This window comes from Gymnodraco acuticeps, unplaced genomic scaffold (assembly GCF_902827175.1).
Source record: "Gymnodraco acuticeps unplaced genomic scaffold, fGymAcu1.1, whole genome shotgun sequence".
In the NCBI taxonomy this organism is placed as follows: domain Eukaryota; kingdom Metazoa; phylum Chordata; class Actinopteri; order Perciformes; family Bathydraconidae; genus Gymnodraco; species Gymnodraco acuticeps.
In genome coordinates, this window is record NW_022990947.1 from 252,018 (window position 1) to 268,761 (window position 16,744).

General features: G+C 39.9%; 3 protein-coding genes across 4 annotated transcripts; 2 read left to right on the forward strand and 1 right to left on the reverse strand.

Annotated features, from left to right (window-relative positions):
* Positions 1-1,054: 1,054 nt before the first annotated feature.
* On the reverse strand, positions 1,055-10,719 carry znf366 (zinc finger protein 366). Its single transcript, XM_034234849.1, has 7 exons — positions 10,598-10,719; positions 7,339-8,367; positions 7,087-7,254; positions 6,096-6,246; positions 5,761-5,952; positions 2,476-2,650; positions 1,055-2,390 (listed from the first exon to the last, which is right to left on the reverse strand). Exons 2-7 carry the CDS (start codon positions 8,358-8,360, stop codon positions 1,792-1,794), a joined length of 2,307 nt encoding a protein of 768 aa, XP_034090740.1. The 5' UTR covers positions 8,361-8,367; positions 10,598-10,719; the 3' UTR covers positions 1,055-1,791.
* A 1,194-nt stretch (positions 10,720-11,913) lies between these two features.
* Positions 11,914-14,326, forward strand: oxt (oxytocin). Of its 2 annotated transcripts, none has more exons than XM_034234953.1 (4): positions 11,914-12,217; positions 12,333-12,457; positions 12,893-13,097; positions 13,979-14,326. In XM_034234953.1, the coding sequence occupies exons 2-4, from the start codon at positions 12,338-12,340 to the stop codon at positions 14,119-14,121; spliced, it is 468 nt and encodes a 155-aa protein (XP_034090844.1). In that variant the 5' UTR covers positions 11,914-12,217; positions 12,333-12,337; the 3' UTR covers positions 14,122-14,326. The 2 variants fall into 2 exon arrangements, with proteins under 2 accessions (XP_034090844.1, XP_034090845.1); XM_034234954.1 differs by having other exon boundaries at positions 11,923-12,217; positions 12,336-12,457.
* Positions 14,327-15,785: 1,459 nt separating this feature from the next.
* LOC117558674 (fatty acid-binding protein, liver-type-like) lies at positions 15,786-16,744 on the forward strand. The gene is made up of 4 exons (XM_034235009.1): positions 15,786-16,031; positions 16,150-16,322; positions 16,465-16,557; positions 16,653-16,744. Exons 1-4 carry the CDS (start codon positions 15,965-15,967, stop codon positions 16,701-16,703), a joined length of 384 nt encoding a protein of 127 aa, XP_034090900.1. The 5' UTR covers positions 15,786-15,964; the 3' UTR covers positions 16,704-16,744.

Here is a 16,744-nt window from a genome sequence, read left to right on the forward strand (position 1 = left end):
AACATCCGAGTTATCTGCTGTAGGAAAGTATAGATAACATTATATTCATATAAGTTGAGGGTATTTTACAGCTTTTAGTATGTTTCCAAAGCAGAACAATGAACCGTGTCATACCACACTACTCATGTTCCCATCACATCACTATCGACCTGTTCTGGGTAATCTTTGCATTCTCATGATTGCTCAAGTTTCAGTTCATTAAACTCACATGAAGGATAGAGTTACCATTATGAAACATCGTCTTTCATGAAGTCTCTGAAGTGTGGTCAGCCATACATGTTGTTCCTCAGAGATTACTCAGTATGATGCTGCTGAAAGAAGCTGTATAAGAGACACACAGTAAATCCTCTCTCTGTTGTAGGGATTGAAACGTGTAGGTGAGGAAAGGAAAGGAGAGGAGGATGTGAGAACTTCCTCAAACTGTTTGCAGTTTCACCCTTTTGGACATGGTGGTCGTCACTGGTAGAAATAGAGAAGCTGCTGTTCTGCATTTCATCTGACAAGAAATGACTTGGTGTTTACCTGAACTGGCACCTCAGAGTGAGGTATATGTGACTACATCTAAGTGGGCTTAATGTTACATTGAAACCCAGTAAATTATATTTTAAATAACCCTTTACTAGATAACTTTATAATATATGAGATACATGTAAGATATCTCACAGAATGCACTGAATGTTAATGTATATTTTTTCCGAAGAGTATTTCTTATTTTTTGTGAGGCTCCTGCAATGAGCGGAAACAATGCTTTATTCTCAGTCATACAGACATATGAAGCCTTTGTCTGGGACACCCACTGTGTCCGTCACTGCTGTTTGATCAAAACCTAAAAGAGAGAAGGGGAGAAGTGTTTTCTCTTCCCCTTCCTTTGCTTTGAAAGAGAAGCAGGAGGAGAAAGGCAAGCTTTTTGAAACACACAGCAATCATCTCTGGCTTGCTGAAGTACGTGCCAGACGGAGAGAATTGGGATTTGGGTGCTTATATTCATTAAAAACACTTATATGGATGTTTATAAAGTGTCTGCAAACACAAACATCAGGATAATTACAAAGGATTGTGTAGTCAAGCTTTTATTTTTGTATTTATTTCAAAGAATCACATTCAGGTGAACAGAAATGCACTGCCATAAAAACAAAGCTACACCCACAAGACAGAACTAAGAGAGACAAACCGATATCAAATAATCTAAACATTAGACATTAAACAACAAAATGAATCACAGTTTATTTCATAAAGATACTCAAATATCCAAGAAACTCAAGCTTAGTCATATCTAAATCACAAAAAGAATGAAATCATTTCAAAATATGGTTTGAGCAATGACATCTGTTTTTAATTTAAGATCATCGATTGACACACTTAAAAGAGAATCAAAGTTAAAGCAAAATTGCATACTTGAGTCAATATCATAATGATAAAAACAAAAAACCGCCATTCCCATAACATAATATTCAATCATAAATGCACATCAACCTTCTGTCTGTCTATGGTATGTTCTGTACATGTTATGCTTCACAGCTTTGTATTTCAGTTTCTTCATTGTTATGTTTTGTTCAGTTAATTCACATGATATGTTCTTCTTTCCTTTTTTGGTGCTAAGCTAGACATCTTTATAATCCATTTCATTTACAGATTTTCTGTACACACTTTTCTTCTACCTTCTGATCAAAATAACATCAACCTTCCCTAAAAAGCATCACCATTCTTCAGCTCATATTCCTCATACATTGTTTTCTTCTTCCTCTCGTGGTCCCGTAACTTCCATGAACATCCTTTTGCGCAAGCGATGCACTATTTCACCTGCCTGCGACCTGCTGCATCGATGGCATTCTGCTGTTTACCTTGCTCTGCCTCATCTAGCTCTGTAGAGCTATCTAGATCATTCTCTATTTCTGAGTCAGAGTCATAGTCATACAACTGTGTGCAGCCTGTCTCGTTGTGGTACTCCTGGTCACTTACATCAGACTCATAGGCCATCTCAGACGTCTCTTCTGACTGTAAAAGCTGCACCTGCTCCCCTTCTTCTGTTGCTGAATCCTTCTCATATGTCTGTCCATCTGAACTATGCTGATACGTTTCTTCATGCTTCTCCCCTGGCCTCAGTTCAGCTGGAGATCCCTGCCCTCTCTCCTCCAGCTCAGGGATGTACCGGTCGCTGCCTGCCTGCTCATGTCTGTCCACATCAGGACTGTACTGGCTCCTTCTGTACAAACTCTCCTCATCTTCCTCCTGACACGAGCTCCCAGGCACGCTCTCGCCATCAGATTGGGAGAGGTGGAGGCTAGGGAGGCCTGGGGGTTTCTGGGAAAGATCAAACGGCTCCTCTTGGCTGAAGCGAGTGAGGAGGCCCATGGGAGTGGACACGCAGAATCGCCCTCTTTGCCGAAACACTGAAGTCAGAGAATGTAAGTCATTACATCAAACAACTTTGGCAACAAAACATGTATGTAACATCTACAGTATGTGCATGCTTACATCTTTCATCTAGCCCTCTGTCCATGACGCCGTGTTTGACCTTCATGTGTCTAGTGAGGTTTCCCTTAAGCGTGAACTTGCTCGGGCAGTAAAGGCATTTGAAGGGTTTGCTGTCTGAGTGGAGATGCATGTGGCCCATTAGGTTGTGCATCCTGTTGAACTCCTTTCCACAAAGCTGAAAGACAAAGAGAGAGAAGTGCAGAGCCAGGTAAGTTGTCATGAGTAAGAAATCTATACATTTCACACGGCTGACTCACTCACAGTTGTAAAAAAAGAAAAGCTTCACCACATATGTATGAGTAGAGTCTTTTCATCTAAACCCCGTCCAGAAACATAATTAACACAATTTCTAGAATGTCAAACTTTTCCTACTATTTCTCTACCAGTAACTATTTAACTCTGGCTGGCAGATAAATTAGCAGGTCTCCCTTGAAAAAGAGATCAATGATCTCAATGGGATACACCTGGGTAAATAAAGGTTTGAAATGAAATGAAATGAAGTTGAGTGGGTAAACAGTACAATTTTCCCTCGTAAATATTGTACAATTAAAGATGAGGTTACAAACAAGTGAAAAACATGCAGCTTAAAATAGCATGCATGAAAATAACTTGATTACTTTCCCCGACTGGCTGTTGTAAACACTATTCAAGGATGCAAAAACAATGGGCACACCAACTATTATTTTTCTTTCTGCCAAATCTCCTTTGTTAGATGACTAATTATCGCAGACGGTGGAGTTGTAGAGCAACACGTAATCATGAATGAATGTGTATGCATTCAGATATACATAGACACACACCCTTTCTCCTTCCTCCTATCCTTGTTTTCCTCCTTCCCTCTTTGTCTACCCCCCTCTCTCTCACTCCCTGACACATACACACTCACACAAGAAAAAAACTGAAAGAGAGAGGAAGCAACATCGAGACAGGGCCAGGAGGAGAACAGGGAAGGGCAACTCCTGTGCTGTCCTTCCTCTGCATTCTTTTTTATTAGGGTGGTCCTTTCCTTCAGGAGGAGAGAGGGACTGTAAACTGTCCAAGAGGACCGTGAGAAAACAGGAAGCTCCCTCCAGCAGCAGAGAAAGCGAGATGAAATCTATTTGAGGGCCTTGTTCTCCGGGGAGGCTGGGGGACCATTGTTAGAGAGGCAGTTTGTGCGGCGATATCCTTCCTATGGACGAAGAGGCTCCTACTGCCAAAAGCCTCTCAGCTATCTGGTCATCGTCTCAGTCCTCGCACCAAACACCAAGGTCAAAACTGCCTCTCCACTTAAACAACTTTAATAGCAGCTACCACTAAATATAAAAGGGCAAGGATTATTGGTTAATTTAGTTAACAAAAAGTGATTCATGTCTTTAGCCAAAAAGGAGTAAATACTGAAGGAATAGTTTAACAATAACCCTTTAAAATATTATTTTCAATTAGGAAAAGTTGAACGTAACCTTTTTGGTTCCCTAAACATTTCTCATTCAGCGGTTGTATTTAGCTCCACACTCTTGGGTCTTTCTGGTCGCAAAAACCAAAGATGGCGACGACCAAAACGCCAAACTCCAAGAACTTAAAAAAGGCAGTCCACAATTGTTGACATCAGGAAAACTACGTCTACTTTTTTCACACAGTCTGTGTGTCCTATTAAATATGATGCTAAAGTCAACAGCTGCTTATAGCTTAGTTTAGCACAAAGACTGGAAACAGGAGGAAACAGCTAGCCTGGCTGTGTCTAAAGCAGTGGTTCTCAACTTTTTCTGTCAGGCCCCCCCTTTGGAGAAAAAAAAAAAAGTCGGGCCCCCCCCAACACAAATAGTCAGGCTCAGTGGCGGCGCCAGAGACTTCTTTTGGGGGTGCTGTCGCTTGACGTTTCATAGAGGGTGCTCAAACATTTAGGGTTTCCCATTAATGTACCGGTCGCTACAGTGGAATTTTCTACTGCAACAATCCCCACGCAAATACACAGTGTACCCGTGACTGTTACAATGAAGGCTCAATAATCAGCTCACGGCATATAAGTGTAAGCAGGGGTCAAGTGCTATTTTTATAGGTGGTGTGTGGACCTTACATAGGGGGGTCCGGGGGCAAGCTCCCCCGGGAAGATTTATTTTTAAATATTGAAGTTAAAAGCATCAATCTGGTGCACTTTGAGAGCAAAATGAAGAGATCTATGGATACAACAGAACTGTAAACAGATTTACTTTTTCTTTATGGATATTTTACAAATCACCCTTTTAAACGTTATTCTTGTTTTACTGTCATATAGTATTTCATACCTGTTTTTCATTTATTCTCTTATTTTTTTATAACTATAATGATCATATAAACGTGTGCCTCGGAAATAATTGTTTACATTAATGGTGACCAAAACATTTGAGACCTACTGAGATAACACTGAGAGAGTCCTTTAGTTCACTGAGTCTCTTAGTCTGACAGGAGAGCACTCTCCTCCACTTTGTTGTTGAAAAAACTCCTTATATCCGTTAGCGTAGCTCGCTAGCACCAGAAGCTAGCAACAACGATCTCCGGTACCGGTGCGCTCTCTCTTGCTCGCGCACACAAAATGGCTCGTTCCACAGACACACAGAGCCGAGCTTTAATGAAACACAGAGACCCAGACGTAATAGTACTGTACTGCATCATATTATTTTCGAATCAATCATTTTTCAATGTATGATTTTTTATTTATTTTTTATAACCATTTTCCTCCTGGTCTCTCGCGCCCCCTCTGGCATGCCTCTGCGCCCCCCACTTTGAGAACCACTGGTCTAAAGGTACCAGAGTCTGCCGGATAACTCCATGTAAAACCACAATGTATGATTTTTACTGATATTTTTTTTAAAGAATCAATACATGTAAGAACATCTTATTTAGTGACCTCAAAAGGGGCTGGTAAGATTATTTTGTTACCTTTGGACAAATATGTAAGTCGCTTTGGATAAAAGCGTCTAACAAGTAACATGTAATTCTAAGCTAGCTGTTATACCTCCTGTTTCCAGTCTCAATGCTAAGCTAAGCTATGATGTCCTTTTTGTTGTTCTGTTTATGTTTTTATGTTTCACGTGGAACCTACTTGAGCAGGTCTCCCTTGAAAAAGAGATCAATGATCTCAATGGGATACACCTGGATAAATAAAGGTTTGAAATTAAATGAAGCCAAGCTAAGCTAACTGTGTGTGATCCAAGTAACTATTCCTTTCCTGATTGAGCGAAAGCAGAATTGACTGTAAAAAAAAGAGGAAGTGAAAGGCCAAAACACAATGCAAAGATCTCATCTGATGAGTTAGTTACGACCAACCTTGCATTTATAGGGCTTGATGTCCGAGTGGACGATCATGTGAGCCTTGAGAGTCTGTTTTTGGACAAAACTTTTGAAGCACATGTGGCACTGGTATGCCCGAATGTTGGTGTGGATGAGGACGTGGCGCTTCATGTTTGCCAACAGGGTGAACTCCCGACCACAGATGCGGCACTTGTGCTCCTTCACCCCCTATAGAACAAGAAAATGTGAAAGATGTGGTGTGAAAAATGTCTCCTTCAAAACGATGATGCCCAAAATCTATCCATGCTTTCAACCTGTCAAAAAATGTAAAATCCTTTGTCTTTTCTTTTGTTCTTCCTAATTAAACCTACTTTGTGGGTGAGAGTGTGCTGTTTCAGGTGGTGTGACTGGATGAACTCCATCCCACACTCGCTGCAGATATACGGTCGGATGTCTTTGTGTTTCATCATGTGGTTCTGAAGTTGGCTCGGGTACTGGAAAGTCTTCTGGCACTCAGCACACCTGCAGGAACAACAAGAATATACTTCTTTATTGACCCAAATAGAGGACTATGATGGTAAAGCAGTAGTTCAATATTTAGCGAAATGTATTTGCTGCTTTCTTACTGAGAATTCTATGAGAATACTGATATGAAGCTACATTTAGCAACCTGTTAGCTTATCTTAGCACAAAGACTGAAAACAAGGGGAAACTATAAGCCAAATGTAACCAAATCTGCAACTTAGCAGCAACTCTTTATTTCACCGATAACATATGTTTGAAGTGTCTCAGTGTCCAAAAAATGGATGTTGCTTACAAGGCGCTAAATTAGACTACAGAGATTGTTGAGGGAAAAAAACGCTGAGAAACGTATCTTCTTAGTAGTAGTGACTTTGAACCTCATGTGACCCTGTTGTAGTTTATTCATAGCATAATATTTTTTTTCTAATTCTAGCAAAGCATTCACACTTAAAAAAATAACGTTTTGAATTTTTTGGAAATTAACAAAAGGTGTCGGTGTCCAATTTTTTGCAATTATCCAAATTTCAATGGAAGAAGTTTTGTCAATCTAACCGGTGCAATAATAACTTCCAGTTTAGCCTACACAAATACATCAACACTGCCACACAGGGTTTCATGGCAGATTTTGTTAGCTTTGGAGACAGCCAGACTACTTGTTGCCCTGTTTTTATATCTATATACTAAGCTGAGCTAACTTGCTGCTGGCTGCTGGCTGTAGCTTCAAATTCAGACACCATCTGACTCTCAACAATAACATTAGAGTGGGTATTTCCAACTATTGCTTTAGCAATTCAGTCATTGAGATATTAAGGCAATGCAAATAACAGGTTTTGCTCTCACCTGTACAGAGTGGGACCGCGATGAACGGTCAGGTGCCTCTTCAGCTGGGCCAGTGTGGGGAAATCCAGACCACACTCCACACAAACGTTCTCCTGTCCTTTCTCATGTTTCAGCTCATGGGCACGAAGCTCACTAGGGTACGCAAAACCTCTGCCGCACACATTGCAGCTAGAGGTAAGGATAAAATGTATGAAGGATTAGAATAAAAAAGACAATAGTTAAAAATAAAAGCACAAGCAACTGAACAACTACCTGTACGGCTTGACGTCACTGTGTTGCATCATGTGTCTCTTCAGGTGGCTGGTCTGAGTGAAGGCCTTGTGGCACACCTGGCACTTGTGGGGCCTCATGCCCTGGTGGGTAAGCAGGTGTGTGTGCAGGTGACTCAGCTGCTTAAAAAGTTTCCCACACAGGTGACATCCATGCGGCTTGATGCCGTTGTGCCCCAGGATATGTGTAACCAGGTTGTACTTGGAGGTGTAGGACTTTTCACACATACGACACTTCCATCTCTTCTGGTCTCCACCCACATCTACATAATAACTATCGTCCACATGGACGTTGAAACCGAGCTTTTCAGCACTGGTCGTCCCACTGCGAGGAGGTTCGTCACGGCCGCGATGACCAGGGCGGGGGTTCTCTCTTGGATAGAAAGAACCAGCGGGGAAGTGCATGACTGGGCTGGGCATGAAGAAGGGGTATGGGAGGAGGCTGTGGTGGAGATGTGGGAAGTAGGGAGGGTGGAGGAGGAGAGGAGAGGAAGGCCACACAGGGGAAGGGCTGAGAGGCTCCTGCTTCACCTGCACAGGTAGACTCATACCTGGTGACCTGTGATGAAGCTGCAGTTTGTTTAGCTCGATCATTCCAGGGATGGGCTTAGGCGATGGGGAAGGAATGGGGCGAGGTGGGAAGGAGAAGGGGACGTGGGTCAAGTGCACCGCCTTCTTACTGCTGCTTTCGTCTGCCTCCTCTGCTCCTCTGTCAGGAGATTCAGCTCCACGGGCGTCCATTTTGAAAGGAGTTCTTTTGCGTTTTTGGGATCCTTCCTTTTGGGCAAAACTGGGGCCAAGCATGGGAAAGAAAGCAGGGGGGCTGAACACACTGTAGGTGTCTCTGCTGGGTGATATGCTGGGGTATCTGGGAGGGGAGAGTTTTGGGGGCTTCATGTAGAGCTGAGGTGAGCTTAGATAGAAACTGTGCTGAGACCTTTCTCTTTGCTCATCTCTGAGAAAAGGACTTCTTGCTGGTGAGAAAATCCCCTGGTCTGTTTCCATCTTTTCCCTGAAGAAAAAGGTGTAAAAGAAGTGGTTATAATGGTGAGGACAAAGCCTTCAGATTAATTATCAAGTAGAAAAATATTGCAATATCATGTTCAGTATTCAAAGGATGCTTTAGTAAAAGTTCAGAAGTATTCTGCAGTGAAATAGCCCCATTTATCCTTTAATATAATATACATTATGTTTTATATTATATATATTACAGTTTTAGATTGTTTATTAATACGCAAGCAAAATTGTACTGTTGAAAATTAGGGCAAGAAAATTAGAAGAACTAGTTTTATATTTGTTTCATATCTATATTCCTGTTGTTCCAAATCAAGTGTAGTTGGTTTAATTTAGATGTATGTACACACACATTTGTATTTTTCAATGTTTGGACTGCATCTTTGCTTTCTTGTGAAATATAAGATTTGACCTCTTTGGATGTCAAAAAGTAATTTTATCAGATATTTTGTATTTATATATGTCATATTTCATATTATAATATGTCTTTTTACATAAAATCTTACTTTAGCCTTAGAAAAAGAATCGACACAGGTATGACTTTGTGTCTGGTTGCTATTCAGGATATGAAACTGTTTCTCTGAAGGTATCTGTTTAAGAAATGTTCAACGGGCACACAAACAGTTTTGTGTGTTGACACCCGCGCCTTTCAGTGTTCGACCTGAAACCTTTCACTTCTTTCTTTCTCACAGATCTCCTCCTCTCCTGAAAGTAGGAAGTTATGTGTGATATGCTCACCTCTACCTCCCATACCATTTTCGCTTCTCCTTATCTTTTCTCTCTGCTCTGTTCATCTTTTTTAAACTGATGACCTGGAAGAACTTCCTCTTTTCTCCTCCACTGATAACGCTACTGTACATGGTGATTTTACCGGTATCACTGTGAGCCGCCTAAAGTCTGACGTCGATTAAATGACTGAAAACTGTTTAGATGTCATATAGCTATAAATAACATCTCGACTGCAGTTTTGTTTTGCATACTGTAGTGTAGATAACTGTTATGGGTAAAAAGGAGATGATACTCAGAGGGGAACTGCCTTACTTCTGCATGACTTATCAAGTGTGTTCAATGTTGTACGTATCTATTCTATTACTGTAATAGCTTAGAGATTATCAGTGAGAAACTGCTGAGATCAATACACTGTAGCATGACCGCTAATTCTACTTTATTGTCTGCTACATGTTGTATTTTTTTATTTATGTTGGTTGTTGCAAGTATTCTTTATATAATCATAGGCATTGTATGTAAAGCTGCAAGTAAAGATTATTTCGTCGATGAGTTTGGCCAGAATAAATCCAAATGATGCTCATACAGTTTTCAAAAATACAGTTCAAGAAATAGGTATTTTGAAATAATAATTAAATGATTTGTTTGTAACTTTAGATGTATTATATGTCTGTTATTTATATATTGGTCTGTCTATGCTTTAACTGCATATGTTTGTTTTGTCTTTTATAAAAAGAGATCCCAATCTCGACGAGGCTACCTGTTTATAAAAAAGGTTTAAATAAAATGACTAAAAGAGTACGTTTATTGTCAATTGGCTGATCAATGAATCCACTATTTCAACTCTTGTAATGTTCAGTATGCATCCAGTTTCAAATACTAACTCAAAGTATATGATGATTAAATCATCTTTATTTCATGTCAAAAAAATTATGATAACAATTTAAGAGGATAAAGTTCTGGAAGATGTTGAGATGAAAATAGATGCAGAGAATACAAACAAATTCACATTCTGTTATTCATAGTCATTTCATTTCAGCATAAACCTACTTAAAAGGCTTCAATGCAATCAGTGCACACACACACACTCTAAAAACAATCCACTCTTTATCAATAAACTATGAAAATACACATTACAGAGACACAATGTAAATGCATAATCAGTATTATAACAATAATATATAATAAAATAATATAATTGTGCCTCTTACAAAGATGTTTCAACCATTCCAGATGTATGCTGAAATGTTCAGTGATCCCTTTCAGTCAGTTTCTAACACTCTCCTGGATTTAATTTGATCTTTAATCATGTATCCTCTTCACCTCTATCACTGAAGGTGCACTGTGTAGAGACCCCGGGCGATACTTTGCCACACCATGCATTCCAAACAATCCATTAAAACCCGAAGCCCCTCCTTATATGCCAGCCAGTGTAAGTAAGTGTGTGTTTTTGTGAGGCTGCAGCAAAAGTCTGTGTGTGTGTGTGTGTGTGTGTAACTTACCAGCTGAGTGTAGCAGAGTGTGTTTTCTGTGATGCTGTTTGTTGAACGGCTGCTGCAGCTGCTGCTGCTGCTGCTGCTGCTGCTGTACCTGCTTTTCTCTGCCTCCTGCTCGCACTGCAACTCTCCTGACAATGAGCCGCGTGTCCACGGATAGCATTTGAAGTGACTTAAGAAAGAGAACAGGAACAATCACTTTGTTCTCATTTTTCAGATGAGTACCTTCGGAGAGAAGGAAGGAAGGGAGGGGAGAGGAAGTCAACAAGCCTAGTGCCTTCCTGCAGAAAAATAAGGAAACACTAGATAGACATCTCCATTTCTATATGAAACAGGGATTTGCTCAGCTTTTGGAGAAATGGTGAGATTTGATGTTGCACAAAAAAACCAATGCAGTTTGGTGCATATCATACAGGGCCTTGCTATAAAGCAAAAACACTTAAACAACACTATCTCCGTGAAACTTTGGATGTTCAATGTTTCGGTCTTTCTTCTTTTTATATTTATTATTTTATGTTTCTTTTGTCTGATATTTTGTCTACCCCCTGCGATGAAAGACAATGAAACATGAACGCATTGGTTAAATGTGATAACACAACCACTAGGAGGCAAGAGTGTGCCATTGTCAAACTTGTCAACAAATTGTCTTCACATGGTGACTATAGTTAAGTTTTGCCATCTATCAGTTTGGGTGGAATCTAAATAACGACTCAAAGTCCCAATCCCCGTTTTAGCACAGAAGTTGGAGAACAAGGACAAGTTTTTCAATTATTTTTAATTGAGATGAGGTGGCAGTTAGCAGATAAGGAGGGAGGAGCAGTAATTGAGCTCATATCATTGAAACGGTGAAACTGTCTTTTATGGGTTGTGTCCGATCATTAGCCGTCTTAATTAGCTCATGAGACCAATTAACCTCAGACCTGGACAATGTGTGCGTCAAGTCCCGTGAAAAATTAAGATTCTTTTAATAAAAAAGAATATTTGTAGGTGTGTGTAGGCTACAGTATGTCTTTTATTTAATCATTGTGTCTGTTAACAAACAAACCAAAATCTCAGCCCTTAGCAAACATAGCCGCTCTCAGAAGGCCGAGGTCCGAGGATCAAAGAAAAACTTCTTCTGACATTTGAAAACCAGCTTTTTTCACTTTTCCCCATCTGCCCTGTAAAATACACCCTTTACAATAGAATCCTTAATATAAATCCTTTTTTTAAAACAAGCAGATCAGAAGTTGGACTATACTCTCTTGTCCATTAATGCTTTTAATAATTCCATCTCCCTACTCATTTCCTGACCTCTCTGACTCTCCTGTCATCTCTAACATGCACGGTCACGCACCACGAGCCCTTCTCTAATGATTCTCAACAGCAAGAAGCAAACGAGGCCACAGAACTGCGTGGCCCTTTTGACCCGGCCTGCACAGTGGTCAGCTTTATTTCCGGAGGTGATAGTAACTGAAATGGGCTCATTAAGGATCTCTAAGTGGCTGTTAGGTCTCTGTGTCACTCTCAGAAAAAGCTCTGAAAGTATATAAGACATGTCCGAGGGCACCGAGAACAGAAGAAGCATCCAGAAGCATCTGAAACCAACTCTTCAAATCTTCTCTTCCTCAAGATACTGAGAAATAAGTATGCTTTTATTCATGCAGATTAGTAGATTTCTAACTTATATTTGTGGTCAGTGGACTTTTTGTTTGGTTTATTTCCGTATAAACCAGTTTTTCCTAATGCTTGTCTCTCTCAGCAGAAATGACTGGAGCCGCAGTGTCCATGTGCCTACTCTTCCTCCTGTCTGTATGTTCGGCGTGTTACATCTCCAACTGTCCTATCGGTGGGAAGAGGTCCATCATGGACGCGTCGCAGCGAAAGGTGAGCTGTTTTTACCGATTTAATAACATTAGATTATAAAATGCAGTTTTTTTTTTTAAGTCAAGTACATTTTAAGTCACACTTAAAATGGTGTTATCTGTACAATAAAACCCCTTCTCTCCTCACAATTAGTTTCAACCTTTAACCGTGAGATCCAATTTCCCATTTCCAGGACAGACAGTAATGCAATGATTTTGAAAAAAATAACTTCAGGAAAATTACACTTAATGAATCCTACTTGGCTACTTGTCAAAAATATCTCAAATAAATGTTTTTATTTGAATCTTACATAAAAGAGCTGAGCTTCTCAAACACATTGAATTTGTCTTTAGAGATTCTCTGACACATAATCCCATGATAAATATGCTCTGCACAGTAATACATTTATTTGACATACATGATAAATAAGGGCAATAATAGCATTTCCTTCCCCAGTGCATGTCTTGTGGCCCCGGAGACAGGGGCCGCTGCTTCGGCCCCAGCATCTGCTGCGGGGAGGGCCTGGGCTGCCTGCTGGGGTCTCCGGAGACAGCTCACTGTGTGGAGGAGAACTACCTGCTGACCCCCTGCCAGGCGGGAGGAAGACCCTGTGGATCTGAGGGAGGACGCTGCGCTGCTTCAGGACTCTGCTGTGATGCAGGTCAGGATGTCCTCTAGAGTGTGTTCAGACAGTATGTGAAAGAAACTATCAGATGCTTGACTTGAGTAAAAGTAGCATAGTCCTGCTTTCAAAATTGAAGCTAAACTGAAAAAAATATTATTAGCAATATTTATTAAAAAATTGTAAGTAAAAGTACCAGTATGCGAAGTGGGTCAGAGAATCTGTTATATTGTATTAATACAGTATGTTACAGCATTTAAATGGTCACTGAAAAAGATGTTGACTTTGATTAAATGATCCTGTCAGCAGATTTCACATAACTATATTATGTTAGTTGAAATTAATAATATTAGGTTTAAAAAATATATATGGTTCAACTTAATATAATGTATTTCAACTAACTTAATACAGTTATGTGAAATGTGTTGACATCATACATTTAATCAAAGTCAACGTTTCAGTTTTCTTAGTGTAGTTGACCAAAACTGAGCTGATTCTTGTTGTTTCATATGGTTTTAGGTGGGGATTTATTGCGTAACAATGTATTTAATGCCCTGTTCATATTTAAAAAATGTAATAAGTAAGGTGTACAAAGTAGCATTACATTGAAATACCTGAATATTGTCCATTGATTTTCTAGTATTTTTCTATTGTGTTACATACTTGAGCTATTAAGGTACATTGTAACACATCTGCAAATGTGTTTAAATTGGCAGCATAGTGTAGTTGCATTTGAGGTCGGCTAACTTAATCATTGTGACTTTTTTATAATCATCTGCCCTTTTGATCTGAAAAAGGTTATGGTCCCGGGTCATAAAACCTGATAACAGCATATTATAAGTGTGTATTTGCAACAACAGACCACCATGTTCTCAGTGATAACTCCTTCTTTATTTCGTTATTTCCAAACCCTGCCACAGAGAGCTGCACCACAGACCAAACGTGCCTCATGGAGGAGGAAGGAGACGACCAAAGCAGCCAGTTCGAAGGCAGCGACCCCACTGACCTCTTCCTCAGGCTGCTGCATCTGGCTGGTCACACTTCTCACCGAGTTCACCAATGAGCTGCTCCTGACACCCAAGCCTCACAGGAAATGGGACTTGTTGTTGTAGTTCAAAGTTGTAGTTCTGTTTGTCATTTTGCTCTTTCCTCTGGAGTATGTCTGTAGAGTGCCTTTGTCACTATATTTGTATGAAAATAGGGATGAAAACTGACAGTGGTCATCCAGATACTTGCATGTTGAAATAAAGTTTTGAGAAAGTATAAAACGTTGTTTCTCTTTATTTTAGAGGCACCTGAATCAAACGTGTGTGGAAAACATAGCTGCAGATAAGGATAGAATGAAACACTCAAAATCATTGTTTCCATTCAGTAAAGAACAAGTCAGCAGAAAGCTTATCAGGCTGCAATGCAACACCACTATCACCAAACACTCAAAGACTGCAACCGTCTTTATCTTTTCACATTTTTGGCTTTGCATAATCCTGTTAAAGTGTGAATCCACAGGATCCTCACATGACTGTGTGTGTGTGTGTGTGTGTGTGTGTGTGTGTGTGTGTGTGTGTGTGTGTGTGTGTGTGTGTGTGTGTGTGTGTGTGTGTGTGTGTGTGTGTGGTGTGTGTGTGTGTGTGTGTGTGTGGGTGTGTGTGTGTGTGTGTGTGTGTGTGTGTGTGTGTGTGTGTGTGGTGTGTGTGTGTGTGTGTGTGTGTGTGTGTGTGTGTGTGTGTGTGTGTATCATGGCAACTCCAGTGACATATCACTGTTGCAACAGGGTTATCTCGTATGTTCGTCACCTTTGATCCATTTCTGTCAGCTTTGTTTTTAAACATAAGCTGCTTTTTTGATGTACATTAAATGGCAAACACATTTAAAATATTAAATTAAAAATACTGATGACAAATGATTAGATCATGATTGATATTTTGTTTAATTGTCAGCTATGTGAGAGATCTTTTATTTCAGGAATCTTATCTTGAATAGTGACCTCGTTACTGAGTACCAAAGTACCTTTGTAATCATTTGTAGAGTACAGTTCACACTGTTGACACCACTATGAACCCCAGGCGGGTTGTATACCAGCCATCAATACAACTGAAAATATATATTATATTATATACTTTTTCTGCATTTTTCACATCTATATTAGAACAGAAATACTATTACATGAAAGCTATGCTGAGAAGTTACTTTAATTTATTGTTAACCTCCTAAACTGAGGATCCTGTTATGTTGATTGTCATCTTTTGAAGGTTTAATAATTTCTTCTTTTGGCATGATCTGTTAAGGTAACCGTTTTCCCTGGCATGTTTTAATTGCATGCATGCAAACTAACTAGTATATTTTACCAATGACATTTAGGATAACATATTTTCTATAAGATTCATAGATTTGCAATAAAAAGGACTGGAAAAACAGTGCAAATCGTCTTGCAGAACAAAGGAGAGAAGGGAAGACATGAAAGGATTGTAAGTGAAGACAAAAGAGAGGAGGGAGAAAAGATTGAGAGAAAGTGTTGAAAAGAAGGAACAACAAGTGGAGGATGGAAGAAGAACGCAGCAATCTGAACCCTGACAGTGTCAGCAGTTATCAGGGGTACCATCCATGTTCCATATGTTAGAGTCACTTAGAATTATATCATTACATTATTTTACTACGCAGGCATTTTGACTTCAAAACATTGCATACACAGTTCAGTATCTTCTCGGCTGCACTAAGGATGACCTAGCTTCAGTCACACCATGTACCTCTCTATCTCTCTGTCAGTACTTATCTGTGGTGGTGAATCTTTAGGAGGGCTAAGTTGCCTTTATTATTGACTCCATAGGGTTAATGATTGCACGCTGAAGTTTGAGAGTATAAAGTAGGCAACAAACTACTGCTTCTTCTTACCATCACTGTCTGTCACCATGTCTTTCTCTGGAAGGTACCAGCTGGAGTCTCAGGAGAACTTTGAGCCGTTCATGAAGGCCATTGGTGAGATCCCCACTTTCTTTCACAACGTTTTAAAGGCGTTAACACTGTGATTATGAAACTGGGCAAATAAAGTTATTGTTAATGTTGTGTTTATAAAACTGTTGCTTTTCTTTCTTAGGGCTCCCTGATGAACTCATCCAGAAAGGCAAAGACATCAAGAGCATCTCTGAGATTGAGGAGAATGGGGACCACTTTAAAGTGACAGTCACCACGGGCTCCAAGGTCCTCGTCAATTCCTTCACTATTGGGAAGGAGGCAGAGCTGGAGACAGTCACCGGGGAGAAGGTCAAGGTAAGACAGGACACCTAAATGCATCTTCAATGAGATAATGGCAGATTAATGTCATTAACTCTTGACCATTGTCTTGCACATTAGTCAAGATTTGTGTAAGCATCTCGGATTGAAACTTATTGCATTATGCTTTTTTTTAAAGTCGGTGGTTCATCGTGAAGGCAACAAGCTGAAAGTCTGCCTGAAGGGAATCGAGTCTATCACAGAAATGGTGGATGCGAACACTATTCTCAATGTGAGTAGACAAAGATGCCACATTTTTTGCATCAGTATTCAATGACCCTTGTTTTTAAATGGGAATCTTTCTCTTTGTTTTCTCCCTTCCTCCAGACTATGACAGTTGCCGGCATCGTGTACAAGAGGACGATTAAACGCATATAAATATTTGTACTTTGGGATAATAAAATGTTGTAAAAAAAAAA

Coding starts and splice junctions, on each gene's coding strand:
- oxt (XM_034234953.1), top strand. CDS start 12,338: ATGACTGGAGCCGCAGTGTCCATGTGCCTACTCTTCCTCCTGTCTGTA. Junction 12,458..12,892: donor TGGACGCGTCGCAGCGAAAG/GTGAGCTGTTTT, acceptor TTCCTTCCCCAG/TGCATGTCTTGTGGCCCCGG. Junction 13,098..13,978: donor AGGACTCTGCTGTGATGCAG/GTCAGGATGTCC, acceptor ACCCTGCCACAG/AGAGCTGCACCACAGACCAA.
- LOC117558674 (XM_034235009.1), top strand. CDS start 15,965: ATGTCTTTCTCTGGAAGGTACCAGCTGGAGTCTCAGGAGAACTTTGAG. Junction 16,032..16,149: donor GCCGTTCATGAAGGCCATTG/GTGAGATCCCCA, acceptor TTTCTTTCTTAG/GGCTCCCTGATGAACTCATC. Junction 16,558..16,652: donor ATGCGAACACTATTCTCAAT/GTGAGTAGACAA, acceptor CCCTTCCTCCAG/ACTATGACAGTTGCCGGCAT.
- znf366 (XM_034234849.1), bottom strand. CDS start 8,360: ATGGAAACAGACCAGGGGATTTTCTCACCAGCAAGAAGTCCTTTTCTC. Junction 6,247..7,086: donor CGCGGTCCCACTCTGTACAG/GTGAGAGCAAAA, acceptor TTGTTCCTGCAG/GTGTGCTGAGTGCCAGAAGA. Junction 2,391..2,475: donor CAGAGGGCTAGATGAAAGAT/GTAAGCATGCAC, acceptor CTCTGACTTCAG/TGTTTCGGCAAAGAGGGCGA.